Source organism: Schistocerca cancellata, chromosome 6, assembly GCF_023864275.1.
Source record: "Schistocerca cancellata isolate TAMUIC-IGC-003103 chromosome 6, iqSchCanc2.1, whole genome shotgun sequence".
Lineage (NCBI taxonomy): Eukaryota > Metazoa > Arthropoda > Insecta > Orthoptera > Acrididae > Schistocerca > Schistocerca cancellata.
The window spans coordinates 432,514,357-432,531,188 of NC_064631.1; the positions used below are offsets into that span (position 1 = coordinate 432,514,357).

The window sequence follows — 16,832 nt, forward strand, 5'->3', positions numbered from 1 at the left end:
TAAAAATAATTTATGTAATGTAGAATTGACGAGCAGATGTCACGAGAGGCGGAGCCGTCAACATAATAGGAGGCGGGGTTCATTGTGCTGTCAGTAGATAAACAGCAACAGCAGAATGGGTCAGTCAGGATCACCTGGGTAACAAATCCATCAGGGGCGTTCCAACCCTTTCGATGCTGCCCATGTCGACTTCGGTGACATCATCGTGAGGTGGAAACACGAAGGAACAACCAGAGATAAACCAACCCCAGGCAGGCCTCATGTACCACTGACAGTGGCCGTCGAGTATTGCAAAGGGTGGTTGTTAAAATTCGCATAAAATCACCAGAAGAAATCGCTCTTGACTCCCAAAATGCTACCAGAAGTCCAATTAGCACAACGCCTGTGTGTAAGGATTTAAAAAGAGTAGTGTGCGATGGTCGAGAAGTATCTGAAAAGCCATACATTTCTGTAGTCAGAGGCAATTGACTCTTGAGGTGGTCTAAAGAGTGACGTCATTGAACAGTGTACGACTGGAAACGAGTGATTTGTAGTGATAAATCACCCTACACCTTGTGGAAATCCGATGGATGGGTTTGGGTTCAATCCGATGGATGGGTTTGGCAAATACCTGGCAAACGTTTCCTACCATCATATGTAGCACTAACAGTGAAGTACGGCGGAAGTGGTATTACGGTAGCGGGGTGTTTTTCGTGGTTCGGTAGTAGTCCCCTCATTCCACCCAAGAAAACGCTAAATGCGGAAGGATATGAACACATTTTACAGCGTTATGTACTGCTTACGGTAGAGGAACAGATGGGAAACGATGACTACTTGTACCAGCATAGCAACTGAAACGTCCCCTTAGAAAAATTATACATGACTGTGCTTAAACTGACACACAATATTTTTAGCGCAACGCAATCTGACTTTCAGTAATCCCTACAAGAGAATGGCCCTGACTAAATTAACCTATACGTTTCACAAATCACTTACCTCACAAAAATCTTCGTTACTCAAACTACTGCAATACAGCGAGCGCCACTGCTGCCAGCTAAATAAAAGATTCAAACTACTGAAGGCACTAACTACTGATAGGCATAGTTAGCAAATGAAAGATTTTGATAGAGAACAAACAATGTATTGACCTTAATAGTCATAATATATATAGCAGTTCATGACATCCATTCTTTCAAATGTACTGTTTCTGATGGACACACTTCCAGATTATCCATTCTCAAAAATCGGCCATCTCACTTCCCCACATCCACCACTGCTGGCGGCTCGCCTCCAACTGCGCAACGCTACGCGCTGTTAACATACAGCTGCCAAACACTACAATGGCAGACAACAATGCAAACTATCCACAGACTGCACACAGCACAGAGAGTGATTTTCATACAGAGCGCTACGTGGCGTTACCAATAACAAAAACCTAAACAGCCTACTTACACAATACACCCGTCATAAAGCCGCATCTGTGGGGCAATGGTTTCTGGACATTAATATTCCTGTAGACTGGCCTCGCCAGAGTCCAGACCTGAACCAATGGAACACCTATGGGATGAGCTAGAAAGTCGACTTTGGTTCTGACCTTAGCATCCAACATCACTACCATCTATGATTTCGGCTCTTGAGGGGTAATAGGCTGTCATTTTGCCACGGATGTTCAGACATCTCATTGATAGAGTCTGTAGCAGAGTCAAGCCGTCACAAAGACGAAGGGTATACACATCCCATATCAATATCCACTAATAAGTGTTCTGATAGTTTTGATCAAATATGTGATTTTATTGTGTGATAAAATGTAACATGTTATTTCTGCAAAATTTGAAATGAAACACTACACAGCAAGCAACAGGAAGCACTCACAGATCTCAGACCAGCTACTACGTAAGTGGTACTATATCACGATTGTAGCTTCCGCCCCTTTCACCAACAGCAACGAATCAAAAATTCACACTACATTTGCCATCAAAAGCATTAGACCACCCCAAAATACATTGATACTGTCACCAAATAAAATGCATTATGCCATAACGGCCAGCCATCACCAGATAATGACTGCAAAGAAAAAAAACTACAAGCCACAGTAGTCACCCAGATGAAAACTACCTTGCAATAGCAACCGAAACTTTATTAGTTTTGTCACGTAGGGAAAGATCAACTTCAAAGTTTCTCCAGTACACAATTCCATATGTCAGTACATGTGGACACCTAAAAATTTTGAAGTTTCCATCATATGTATTTATTATTTCCGCACCATGTGTTACATTTGTCATTAGTGTAGTACCTTTCTGTGTGTAAAACTGCTTTTAGAAAGAAATAAATGTTGCATTATTTATTGAATGCCCCTCATAAAACTAACATGGGTCAGAGTTCATGTTGTGTATTAATGACAATCAGTGACCTTGCAGACAGTATTACTAGTAATCACAGACTTCTCGCAGATGATGCAGGTATCTTCAACAAAGTAGAGTCTGAATTTAGCTGCACTAAAATTTATTCAGGCCTAGATGAGCTTTAAAAGTTGTGCAAAGATTGGCAACTTGCTTTGAAAGTTCAGAAATTTAAAATTATGCACTTCATAAAATGAAAAAAAAACATAGTGTCATTTGAACATAATATCAGCCAGTAACAGGTGGAATCAGTAAAGTCATACACTTAGTAGGGACATGATATGGAACGATCACGTAACCTCGTTCATGGGTAAAGAAGGTAGAAAACATCGGTTGTAAGATGGCAGAATAAATGAAGGTCAGATTCGCACCTTACATGAGAGCTTTATACATCGCAACGGGAAGGTAAAGATGACGCTAAACTTAATTCGGCGGTTACGAGCAAATTTGCCTATCAGTATGTAATGCAAAACAGGGATGACACTCAATCGGCGGTAATTAACACACCGTTCCTATACAATGCATGACTTTGAGCAGAGGGTGCAACAAGCAGCGAGAGACGTTTTAGTTTGGAATTTCAGAGGGGCGAGCAGAGGCAAGGCTGCGCTACAGGGGGTACCAAGGAAACCACTTAAAGGGGAGTCCCAGGTGGAAGGTCAACGACCGGCCAGGTGACTCTGATGGGGAGAGCGAGTATAACGGCCCATCTGAGGAAGGTCAGGGAAGAAAGCTTTTAGAAAACTGCGTTTCTGAATTCCAAATGGATACGAAACAAGACCAGTGACACATTATCGATCATGCATCCAGCAAGTGCTACACATGTGAGAGAGTCAATGTATGCATTTAAGCATCTGGAATGGGCACAAAACGTCCGATTGACGGAAACGCGCTAGGAAGGAGAAAAGAGCCACAGTTTAGACGCAATTTAATGGTAGGGACCTTGTGATTGGTAGAGAGAGTTCCCACAAAATAAGAGGAACACTTCTATTGGTCGAAAAAAGCCTTGACGTGAAGAACGAAAGAACCCAGGTAGGGAGACAGTTCAGCTATGAGCAAGACAAGACGGAAATTTTCGTGGACTCTTCTCTGAACTGGCATCAAGTGCAGAACGGAGCTCGTAACGCTCTGTGTGATGCAGAGAAGAAATTTGGGTGAACACTGCGTTCACAGCAGCTGACATACAGCTAGAAATTAGCTGTAGCATCGTTTAGCTCCAACTGCGGAGAAACGAAACAGCCAGTTAGTTAATTGTTCCTGCGAGAACTGAGAGGACATTCTAATATGCATGCTGCTCCAGCCATGTGCGTGTATATCGCCACATCCTAAGATCTCTCGCACGACGAGAAACATAGGGAAAGTTACTGCTGGAAAATTCAGCAAAGGTATAATTAGTTTTATAGGAATTTAAGAGGAAGAGGGCGACCTAGCAGACGACAGCTCATCACAGCTTAAGGTGTAAACTTGTTGGTTCACCAGCATGCGTCCACTGTAAACTCGAGTGACCATGGGTAATATTTTGGTCAATTTGTCACGTAACTAACCATCCACCGTCGACTTGATTGTCATCCTAAAAATAGTACCGAACTTTGAACTAGAATCGGACGATTTTCGTAGTACTAACCAACATCATAACGTAAGTGTGGGAGAAATTTTGTAAAGAAACCTTTAGTTAAACTTTAATACTGTCGTGTTCAAGAAAATTTAACCTTCTGAAAGTTAATATATAATATTGTTGTGTTTAGGATTATTTCACTTTTTGATGTTGATGAGCTGCATTATCCTGACAACTGTTTTTTGTTGTCACATTGAAAACTGTGTAAAAGCGTGTATTTTTGTGCTAATATTGCGACATTAAACATGTCAGTTCATCTTACACAGTTGTCTTCAATCCTAGAGTAAGTAAACCAAAAACATTGCACCTTATACGGTTTATTGGTAAAATACTAGGGAAATGTTTTGAAAGTCTCTTCGGGTTTGCTGCCGGGTCCTAAAATCAACTTGACTCGATATTTCGGTGATCCAACTGTTCGCCATCTTCAGGAAATGCTGCTTCTGCTGATGAGTCCCGCTGAGAACTGACGCAAGATTACAATTCGACGTCCTATATACGCCACCGTTCAGTACACGGCGCATGCGCCGCCCATCACGGTTTCTGGCTTCCAAAACAGGGAGGTGGCGCCGCCCTTAGTGAAACACTGCTGGCAACGATATATCGCAATCAAGGCCGCATCGAAGAACGTTCAGTTTTGATGCGAGATAATACAGGATTCCACGTTTTGCTAAGAGGAAACCCATTGTCCCTGTTGATTAAATTATCAGCCAACCTAATTTCAATCGCCTCTTTATACACACTATTCCAAAAACCGGAAATGTTGGCAATTACAACAGTTTCCTCAAATTTCATTTTGTGTCCCTCATTTAGGCAGTGTTCTGCTACGGCCGATTTTTCCGGCTGTTGTAGCCTCGTGTGACGGCGATGTTCCACACACCTGTCATTCACTGTGCGAATAGACGGCCAACGTAAGCTTTCCCATATTGACACGGGATTTTGTACACCCCGGGTTTCCTAAGTCCCAAATCATCCTTCACAGAGCCGAGCAGAGCCCTAATCTTAGAGGGTGGACGGAACACACTCTTGATGTTAAAACTCCTTAAAATTCGTCCAATCTTAAACGATAAGCCTCCAGCATAAGGAAGAAAGGCCACAGATCTATGTTCCTCTTCGAACACCTCCGGAGACGGTCCAAATTCCATAGCCCGACGAATCTGTTTCTCGGTGTATCCATTTTCCTTAAAAACAGTCATCAAATGCTCAAGTTCTTGGGTTAAGCTGTCTGCGTCGGAAATGGCATATGCTGTCCGTACCAAAGTCCTAAGGACGCCACTACGTTGGTGTGGTGGATGACAACTCTGAGGGTGCTGGTACAAATCTGTGTGTGTCGGTTTTCGGTGAACACTGTGTCCCAAAGTTCCATCTGGTTTTTTATAAACCATTACGTCTAAAAATGGAAGCATCCCATCATTTTCAACCTCCATAGTAAATTTGATACGGAGATGAAGACAGTTGAAGTGGTCCAAAAACCTGTTAAGAGCATCACGTCCATGCGGCCATACGAAGAAGGTATCGTCCACGTATCTCCAGAAGCACGTTGGTTGCAAAGCTGAAGTCCTCAGTGCCATAGCCTCGAAGTCCTCCATAAATAAATTGGCGACTATGGGTGACAAAGGACTACCCATAGCCACTCCGTCATTCTGTTCAAAAATGTTACCGTTAAATAAAAAATACGTGGAGGTCAGCACATGACGACAAAGCTTCACGAGCTCTTCATCCAGTTTTTCACTGATCAAACTAAGGGACTCTTCCAGAGGAACTCGTGTAAATAGGGATACCACATCGAAACTCACTAACAGATCTGAAGGACTCAACTTCAAAGATCCCAATCGTCGAATAAAATCCACCGAACTGGATATATGGTGTTCACATTTGCCAACAAATGGACTGAGAGCAGATGATAAATACTTTGCCAGGTTATAGGTCGGTGCACCCAAATTACTAACAATAGGGCGTAGAGGAATCTCTTCCTTATGCAACTTAGGCAGACCATACAATCTAGGCGGAACGGCAGCACCAGGAGGAAGTTTCTTACGTAAATCATCTGACAACGAACTCTTTTTCAGCAGTGAAAGTGTCTTACGTTTGATCCTTTCTGTGGGGTCATTAGATAGTCTTGCGCCGTGTACTGAACGGTGGCGTATATAGGACGTCGAATTGTAATCTTGCGTCAGTTCTCAGCGGGACTCATCAGCAGACGCAGCATTTCCTGAAGAGGGCGAACAGTTGGATCGCCGAAATATCGAGTCAAGTTGATTTTAGGATCCGGCAGCAAACCCGAAGAGGCTTTCAAGACTTATTACGCCGGGAAAGCCTACGTAGTCATACTAGGGAAATGCAATCAGTCTACAAAGCAAATTGCTTACAAGTCACTTGTGCGAACCATCCTAAAATAATACTGAAGAGTGTGGTTAGTTGGTTGATTTTGGGTAGGGAACCAATCAGCGAGGTCGTCGGTCACATCGGATTAGGTAAGGAAGTCGGCCGTGCCCTTTGAAAGGAACCATCCCAGCATTTGCCTAAAGCAATTTAGGAAAATCACGGAAAATGTAAATCAGGTTGGCCGGATACGGCTTTGAACTGTCTTCCACCTAAATGCGATTCCATTGCCTTAACCATTGCGCCACCGCACTCGGTTAAGTGTGTGATATCTGCACCAAGTAGGACTGACAGGGGACAGAGAAGAGCGACACAAAAGGTCAAAGGTTTGTCTGACCCTTGGGAGAGCGTCACTGAGATGTTGAAAGAAAGAAATTAACTGGCAGACTTTTGAATGCAGATGGAAACTGTCCCAAGAATGTCTACTAAAAAAGTTTCAAGAACCGATTTTAAATGATGACTAACAATATACTACAACCCCCTACACACCGCTCCCGTATTAACGGTGAGGATAAGATTAGATTAATTACAGCAGGCATAGTGGCATTTAAACAATCATTTTTCCCGCCCTCCATACGTTAATGAAAGGGGGAAAAAGACCCAGTAACTGGTATAGTGGCTTGTACCCTCTGTCACGCAGTTTACTGCATTTTGCAGTGTATCGATTTAGATGTATATGATGTAAGACAGTCTCCTAACGAGGACCTTTACGACATGTGTTTCCTCTAATAGGTTATCTAAATCATTACATCTAGTTATGTGCCACTCAATGTATTTGTTGTAACTACTCCAGGTAGTGTTGTAGTATTTAGGATCAAATAATTCTAGTGTCAATTTTTCCTGTACACCAGGTGACTAATATTTCTTTTGAATTTTTCCTGAATATCGTTCCAAGATCTAAACTCTTTTTAATGAATGGTTACCAATTCCGCCACGCCACCAATCAGGCAACTAAGTGCAAAATCTATTGTCTTAGATCTTTTCACCTCTTCAATACAGATCTAGAGACCACTTAAAAATAGCTCGGATGTACGTCACCATCTGGGTTGAATTTAGGAATCCCTTTGATAAATTCTCCCTACTTCTAGGTGAGGTTTCTCTTTTAAGTATCCAGAAAATTCTTTATTATATTTAATCTACCCTTTGCTTGTTTCTTCTTTTGTTTTCTTCAGTCATGTCTGGAGGTTTTGAAATTCCTCTTCATTTTTAACTAAAACTTCTGAAGGCTTACAGGTGAGTCAGTTCTCTCTTGTACGTTCTGCTCGACTAGGTCATTTATTTGTTCCATCAAACTAGTAAAAATATGTTGTGGACGAAGCATTACATTCGAATCCCTTGTCTGCTCTAATACGATCCATACTGATACTTGCTCATTAATGTTGTTAAATTCCTGCTCAGTTACTTATTTTAATTGCTTCAAGTTCTTGTTCACATTTCTACACTGCTCATTCGCTTCATTTCATACTGGATTACACTTACTGCTCACATCTGTACCTGACTCCCTTTTTAAAGCAGTTGTAACTATCTACAATATCGAAATCTTAGTATTACTGTTATCTATCTTATTATTTGATTCATTTTTTAAATTCTTCACTAGAGGATTTAAATTCGCTTATTAATTAATTTTTTAATTCCTCACTATAGTTTTTGAACTACGTTTTTTTAAATATTTCTTTTAAATTGCCCTCCTTGGTATGGGTAACGGTATGTGTAGAATAAATTCTAATAAGTCTTCTTGCAGCACCAAATCGCGAACTTTTACTATCAATTAAAAAAAAGAAGAGCCACTCGTCGTTGAAATGCTCCAAGTTGAGTTACTCAAAAACCCACAGTCAAAATAATAGAAAAACAAATCGTCTATCACATATACAGCTCAACAGAGTAGTGTAGGAGAGCATAACTTTGTGGTGAAGTGCTGGTGTGAGAGTTGCTGTTTATGTCTCACTGGATGACTCGAAAGCGTCGCCGAAGCTCGAACGACAATGGGTTGTAGCGAGGAGGCGTAGTAGGCCGCTATCGCTGCGTCATAGCGAAATTGTTGTTAACAGTCGGAGATCGTACCAACAGCCATCGTTGACCCTGCGTTGTAGTAAAAAATACTTAATTTTCGACTCCAAATGACTTCTTCTCTTCATTAACGAGCAGAGCTTTTCTAATAGCAGTTACACTGCGAATTATTTGACGGCTGTGACACTCGGTTTCGAGGACAACAGCGTATTGTTGTAATTTCTTTTCGATCAGTTTCTTGAAAATCTTACTACCTGTCTTTAGCAGCAATATATTCGCGTCCTTCACTAGGGCGCCAAAACGGAGCGTTTAATTAATTTTTGTGTTTACTCCGTCTCCTTGTATTATATTCTCCGTGGGTGCCTATTTCATGAAACTAACTACTAATCGGACCACCTAGTAAAATCCGGGTTACCGTGCTTCTGCTCCTGCTAGCAGACTTCTTCTCTTTTGCAGTGTCTTTAGTGCTAGAGGCTGAAAGAAGGCTGGAATCCTTCTTGCTTTTACGTATTGGCGAACAATGTTTCTTCTTTAAACACGTTCATATATATATATAGCTAGACGAGTTTCGTTCTGTAGTTTTTTCGTTTGACGCTTATGTCGTGAGATATTTGGCCCGGTCACTATCAATGGACCACCCCGTATATATATATAGGCAAATAAAAGGACCAAGAACATAAGACAGAATGACAGGTTGTAAAACTTCTTCTGTTTTTGCTTCTATGACGTCACTGTTGTTATTGTGAGCGCGTTTTTACGCGGGCGCAACAGCAGGTAGACATGCTAAACTCGTCGTCCCGTCTTGCAGATATGGTGCGCCCATGCTCTTTCCGTTACGTGTAAAAAAAAATTTCTCAGATAATGTGCTGTCGGAAACATAACTACAAACAAAATTGTTCATTAAATGCCACGTCCATCTTTCGTCGTTTAACCTAAAATTAAAAGTGATGTTATCTTATTCTGTGACTCGTCCTCCTGTCTCTCATACCACTGCATACCATATAGACTTAAATGTTGGCCGGAATTACTGATTCGTGACGTAACGTACATGTTTTTGGCTTCTAATAAACTTTGTTAGTGATTTTGAACAGTATTTGTAGTGTGCAACCACTGTACGATCTGTACTAGGTCCTGCCAAAAGATACACTTCCGTTTTCACTAGCACGCTGTCACACATCCGGAAGGATTTTACTGAAACAATAAAAACACTTCACGAAGTTTTTTATAAGCTGCGTAATACTGTGACGTGTCTTTCCTCTCCAGAAGCAGCTACTGGTGCGGCGCCTCCATCATCAGCAGCAACTGGGCCCTCTCGGCCGCCCACTGCGTGAAAGGCGCCTCGATAAACAGCATGCAACTGCGGGCCGGCTCTTCTGTCAGGGGTAGCGGCGGCACCGTGCACAGTATTGCCAACTCTCACATGCACGAGAGTTACGGCGACAACGACGACTACGACATCGCCGTCTTGCAAGTGTCCAACGCCTTCAGCTTCGGGCCCAACGTACAAGCCGTGGCCCTAGCCTCGTCAGAGCCCCCTGCCGGCACCTCCGCAACAGTGAGCGGTTGGGGCGCGACGTCATCTGGGGACAACGGCGCCTCTATACTGCGGGCCGTCACCGTCCAGATCATAGACCGCGACGCGTGCGACCGCTCGCTCGGCGGCATCACCAGCCGCATGATCTGTGCTGGAGTGACCGGAGGCGGCAAGGACGCCTGCCAGGGAGACAGCGGCGGTCCTCTGGTGTCAGGTTCCACCCAGGTGGGCATCGTCTCCTTTGGCATCGGCTGCGGTCTGGGGAACTTTCCGGGCGTCTACGCCAATGTCGCCAACCTTCGGTCCTGGATCAGATCCACTTCTGGAGTCTAGGATACTGGCCATTTGTATCGCTCATTCCATTGTCTGACACGTCAGTTTGGATCTCAAGTCCTGGAAATCTCTTCAGGGGACATATTTTACCCTACACAATAAGCAACAATATTCATTGGTTGGAACCATGACTTGTCATTTATTTGTAAGTGAAAAGTATGAGTGATGTGAAATGTCACGAAAAAAACTGGATCTACATTAAGGACTATTGCTTGTCCCAATCTGTTTGATGTTTTACCTTCGAAATCTTTTTAGTCACTACGTTCGACTGTTCGTGTACATTAATAAAACAGTTTTTTTTTCTTTTTAAAGACAAATTTCATCCTTGAAGACCGGGGAACGGCGAAGGAGCTGAAAGTACACTACTGGCCATTAAAATTGCTACACCACGAAGATGACGTGCTACAGTCGAGAAATTTAACCGACAGGAAGAAGATGCTGTGATATGCAAATGATTAGCTTTTCAGAGCATTCACACGTACAACGTGCTGACATGAGGAATGTTTCCAACCGATTTCTCATACACAAACAGCAGTTAACCGGCGTTGCTTGGTGAAACGTTGTTGTGATGAATCGTGTAAGGAGGAGAAATGCGTACAATCACGTTTCCGAACTTTCAGGTTCGCCGATGACATTGTAATTCTGTCAGAGACAGCAAAGGACCTGGAAGAGCAGCTGAACGGAATGGACAGTGTCATGAAAGGAGGATATAAGATGAACATCAATGAAAGCAAAACGAGGATAATGGAATGTAGTCGAATTGAATCGGGTGATGCTGAGGGAATTAGATAGGAAATGAGACACTTAAAGTAGTAAATGCGATTTGCTATTTGGGGAGCAAAATAACTGTTGATAGTCGAAGTAGGGAGGATATACAATGTAGACTGGCAATGGCAAGGAAAGCGTTTCTGAAGAAGAGAAATTTGTTAACATCGAGTATAGTTTTAAGTGTCAGGAAGTCGTTTCTGAAAGTATTTGTATGGCGTGTAGCCATGTATGGAAGTGAAACGTGGAAGATAAATAGTTTAGACAAGAAGAGAATAGAAGCTTTAGAAATGTGGTGCTACAGAAGAATGCTGAAGATTAGATGGGTAGATCACATAACTAATGAGGATGTACTGAATAGAATTGGGGAGAAGAGAAATTTGTGGCATAAAATGACTAGAAGAAGGGATCGGTGGGTAGGGAATATTCTGAGGCATCAAGGGATCCCCAGTTTAGTATTGGAGGGCAGCGTGGAGGGTAAAAATCGTAGAGGGAGACCAAGAGATGAATACATTAAACAGATTCAGACGGATGTAGGTTTCAGTAGGTACTGGGAGATGAAGAAGCTTGCACGGGATAGAGCAGCATGGAGAACTGCATCAAAACAGTCTCTGGACTGAAGACCACAATAAAACCAACAATTTTTTTCGCTTCGATGGCTCTTATAGGAAACACCTCACCTCCATATTCAGTTCTCTTAAGTATCTCCTGCGTATAGAGGTCTTCAAGTAAGAATTTTATTACATGGGTAAATTCACAATGCAGTGGAAACCACTGAGTGAAGCATTCAAAGAGTACCGGCTTACATGCAGTAAAGCTATATCCAATACTGAATGATTTTAGCTGCCAATGTCTTGAGTAGCTGGGTGGACGTCACTCCAGATCACCATCCTTTGAAAAATTGTTAGAGGTGCCGTTGAAGGAACACTTTCTTTGAATTGTAAAGCTGACAATACTAATGTGAAGTACAGATTCAAGAGCTACAGCATTCTGCAAAGCTACGAATTTGTAAATTGGAAATTATTAACCTGTTATTAAAATGATTGTTTAACCAGTTAGCTGTGTTCGTTTCAAGCTTTACCATCAAAAGGATACAGTCGGGTGGAGTACTGCCACGTGCTAATGCTTGAAATGTACACCACAGATGGTCAAAGCTATGCATTATCAAAATTATTGCTCACATTTTGAAGCAAAATCGATTGCAAGGTCGTTATTTTACCAGTTTTCTGTTTTCCTCTTTAAAATGTGACTTCAGGTCGATGTGTTCCAGTGCGTTAAATAGCTGTCTACTGTATTCGAAAACATCCAAATGAAAATACAGCGTTTTATGATGATATGAAACACAAATAGCTGATTCCTGCATAGTTACATACCGAGAACCAACATACTGTTTTATTGTTTAAGCTCCAGGGTATATATGAACAAACAAGGACCTTATTTATCCTTCAGTGGTTCCCTCTTTTCAGTTCAAATGGTTCAAATGGCTCTGAGCACTATGGAACTTAACTTCTATGGTCATCAGTCCCCTAGAACTTAGAACTACTTAAACCTAACTAACCTAAGGACAGCACACAACACCTCTTTTCAGTCCTCAACTTTGGAATCACTGTATAAAATCGATGTCACCCACTTAATAATCTTCTACGTTGTAAAAGAAGTTGACGATTGGCCTCCAAGCACCGACTGTTAGATGTCTGTAGCTCTCGGGACTTGTGTCAACTGGCCATTTTGAATCGCTGTTGCCAACGTCGACAATCCCGCGGTTTACATTTCTAATTGTTGTGCTGTGTGGCGTTGGTTGCATGCAAAGAGTTTGTTGCATGAACTAAATGTCACTAAGAAGCTATTGCTGGCTATCGAGGCTAGCTCCGACGCACCGATTACCCTGTACTTTATCGTGATGACAGAAACATTATTAATCAGTTGGCAGAATGTTGCGAATGTAACCAAATGGTGAGATAATTCACTTTTTTCACTAGTCTACTTGCAATAAATAAATGCTATACTTGAAATGACTGTCAAACAAAAAATGAACAAATAAAAAAGGAGATAGTCGATGCTAGCATGTAGCCAACTCCTCCCCTCCTTTTCAATGTAGCACAAGGCGGGGTGGGGGTGGGTGGGGGGGCAAAAATTAACGTCTACATCCGACGGACGGGTCTCTCCACCAACAGTGTCACATGCCCTTACTTGGTAAGACCTAGCGGAAAGATTTGGAATTGAATCCAGGCTATTGGTGCAAAGACTGGTGCTCAGGGACTTTACGCCACCCCTCCCCCCCATCTCCTTTGCCGTAATGTAGGGTGCCCAAATTATTTTCGGTGAAAACCGGGACACATTCACCCGGGTGCCAAAGGACACCTCATTCCACATGTGCCCAGGTTTCTTAATTTTAAATATTAATGTTTTGTTCCCCCCCCCCCCCCCCCCCCCCATGAACCATGGACCTTGCCGTTGGTGGGGAGGCTTGCGTGCCTCAGCGATACAGATAGCCGTACCGTAGGTACAACCACAACGGCACCGAGCGAGGTGGCGCAGTGGTTAGCACACTGGACTCGCATTCGGGAGGACGACGGTTCAATCCCGTCTCCGGCCATCCTGATTTAGGTTTTCCGTGATTTCCCTAAATCGCTTCAGGCAAATGCCGGGATGGTTCCTTTGAAAGGGCACGGCCGATTTCCTTCTCCATCCTTCCCTCACCCGAGCTTGCGCTCCGTCTCTAATGACCTCGTTGTCGACGGGACGTTAAACACTAATCTCCTCCTCCTCCACAACCACAACGGAGGGGTATCTGTTGAGAGGCCAGACAAACGTGTGGTTCCTGAAGAGGGGCAGCAGCCTTTTCAGTAGTTGCAGGGGCAACAGTCTGGATGATTGACTGATCTGGCCTTGTAACATTAACCAAAACGGCCTTGCTGTGCTGGTACTGCGAACGGCTGAAAGCAAGGGGAAACTACGGCCGTAATTTTTCCCGAGGGCATGCAGCTTTACTGTATGATTAAATGATGATGGCGTCTTCTTGGGTAAAATATTCCGGAGGTAAAATAGTCCCCCATTCGGATCTCCGGGCGGGGACTACTCAAGAGGATGTCGTTATCAGGAGAAAGAAAACTGGCGTTCTACGGATCGGAGCGTGGAATGTCAGATCCCTTAATCGGGCAGGTAGGTTAGAAAATTTAAAAAGGGAAATGGATAGGTTAAAGTTAGATATAGTGGGAATTAGTGAAGTTCGGTGGCAGGAGGAACAAGACTTCTGGTCAGGTGACTACAGGGTTATAAACACAAAGTCAAATAGGGGTAATGCAGGAGTAGGTTTCATAATGAATAGGAAAATAGGAATGCGGGTAAGCTACTACAAACAGCATAGTGAACGCATTATTGTGGCCAAGATAGATACAAAGCCCACACCTACTACAGTAGTACAAGTTTATATGCCAACTAGCTCTGCAAATGACGAAGAAATTGAAGAAATGTATGATGAAATAAAAGAAATTATTCAGATAGTGAAGGGAGACGAAAATTTAATAGTCATGGGTGACTGGAATTCGAGTGTAGGAAAAGGGAGAGAAGGAAACGTAGTAGGTGAATATGGATTGGGGCTAAGAAATGAAAGAGGAAGCCGCCTAGTAGAATTTTGCACAGAGCACAACTTAATCATAGCTAACACTTGGTTTAAGAAACATGATAGAAGGTTGTATACATGGAAGAACCCTGGAGATACTAAAAGGTATCAGATAGATTATATAATGGTAAGACAGAGATTTAGGAACCAGGTTTTAAATTGTAAGACATTTCCAGGGACAGATGTGGACTCTGACCACAATCTATTGGTTATGACCTGTAGATTAAAACTGAAGAAACTGCAAAAAGGTGGGAATTTAAGGAGATGGGACCTGGATAAACTGAAAGAACCAAAGGTTGTACAGAGTTTCAAGGAGAGCATAAGGGAACAATTGATAGGAATGGGGGAAAGAAATACAGTAGAAGAAGAATGGGTAGCTTTGAGGGATGAAGTAGTGAAGGCAGCAGAGGATCAAGTAGGTAAAAAGACGAGGGCTAGTAGTAATCCTTGGGTAACGGAAGAAATATTGAATTTAATTGATGAAAGGAAAAAATATAAAAATGCAGTAAATGAAGCAGGCAAAAAGGAATACAAACGTCTCAAAAATGAGATCGACAGGAAGTGCAGAATGGCTAAGCAGGGATGACTAGAGGACAAATGTAAGGATGTAGAGGCTTATCTCACTAGGGGTAAGATAGATACTGCCTACAGGAAAATTAAAGAGACCTTTGGAGATAAGAGAACCACTTGTATGAACATCAAGAGCTCAGATGGGAACCCAGTTCTAAGCAAAGAAGGGAAAGCAGAAAGGTGGAAGGAGTATATAGAGGGTCTATACAAGGGCGATGCACTAGAGGACAATATTATGGAAATGGAAGAGGATGTAGATGAAGATGAAATGGGAGATACGATACTGCGTGAAGAGTTTGACAGAGCACTGAAAGACCTGAGTCGAAACAAGGCCCCCGGAGTAGACAACATTCCAGTAGAACTACTGACGGCCTTGGGAGAGCCAGTCCTGACAAAACTCTACCATCTGGTGAGCAAGATGTATGAAACAGGCGAAATACCCTCAGACTTCGAGAAGAATGTAATAATTCCAATCCCAAAGAAAGCAGGTGTTGACAGATGTGAAAATTACCGAACTATCAGTTTAATAAGCCACAGCTGCAAAATACTAACACGAATTCTTTACAGACGAATGGAAAAACTAGTAGAAGCCGATCTCGGGGAAGATCAGTTTGGATTCCGTAGAAATGTTGGAACACGTGAGGCAATACTGACCTTACGACTTATCTTAGAAGAAAGATTAAGGAAAGGCAAACTTACGTTTCTAGCATTTGTAGACTTAGAGACAGCTTTTGACAATGTTGACTGGAATACTCTCTTTCAAATTCTAAAGGTGGCAGGGGTAAAATACAGGGAGCGAAAGGCTATTTACAATTTGTACAGAAACCAGATGGTAGTTATAAGAGTCGAGGGGCATGAGAGGGAAGCAGCGGTTGGGAAGGGAGTGAGACAGGGTTGTAGCCTCTCCCCAATGTTATTCAATCTGTATATTGAGCAAGCAGTAAAGGAAACAAAAGAAAAATTTGGAGTAGGTATTAAAATCCATGGAGAAGAAATAAAAACTTTGAGGTTCGCCGATGACATTGTAATTCTGTCAGAGACAGCAAAGGACTTGGAAGAGCAGTTGAACGGAATGGATGGTGTCTTGAAGGGAGGATATAAGATGAACATCAACAAAAGCAAAACGAGGATAATGGAATGTAGTCGAATTAAGTCGGGTGATGCTGAAGGTATTAGATTAGGAAATGAGACACTTAAAGTAGTAAAGGAGTTTTGCTATTTGGGGAGCAAAATAACTGATGATGGTCGAAGTAGAGAGCATATAAAATGTAGACTGGCAATGGCAAGGAAAGCGTTTCTGAAGAAGTGTCGATTTAAGTGTCAGGAAGTCATTTCTGAAAGTATTTGTATGGAGTGTAGCCATGTATGGAAGTGAAACATGGACGGTAAATAGTTTGGACAAGAAGAGAATAGAAGCTTTTGAAATGTGGTGCTACAGAAGAATGCTGAAGATTAGATGGGTAGATCACATAACTAATGAGGAAGTATTGAATAGGACTGGGGAGAAGAGAAGTTTGTGGCACAACTTGACCAGAAGAAGGGATCGGTTGGTAGGACATGTTCTGAGGCATCAAGGGATCACCAGTTTAGTATTGGAAGGCAGCGTGGAGGGTAAAAATCGTAGGGGGAGAC

The 16,832-nt window shown here is 42.5% G+C and overlaps 1 protein-coding gene across 1 annotated transcript; it reads left to right on the forward strand.

Moving 5' to 3' along the window:
- The first annotated feature begins 931 nt into the window (after nt 1–931).
- Nucleotides 932–10,243, forward strand: LOC126191479 (trypsin-1-like). Its single transcript, XM_049932363.1, has 2 exons — nt 932–957; nt 9,646–10,243. The coding sequence occupies exons 1-2, from the start codon at nt 932–934 to the stop codon at nt 10,241–10,243; spliced, it is 624 nt and encodes a 207-aa protein (XP_049788320.1).
- The last annotated feature ends 6,589 nt before the right edge of the window (nt 10,244–16,832 follow it).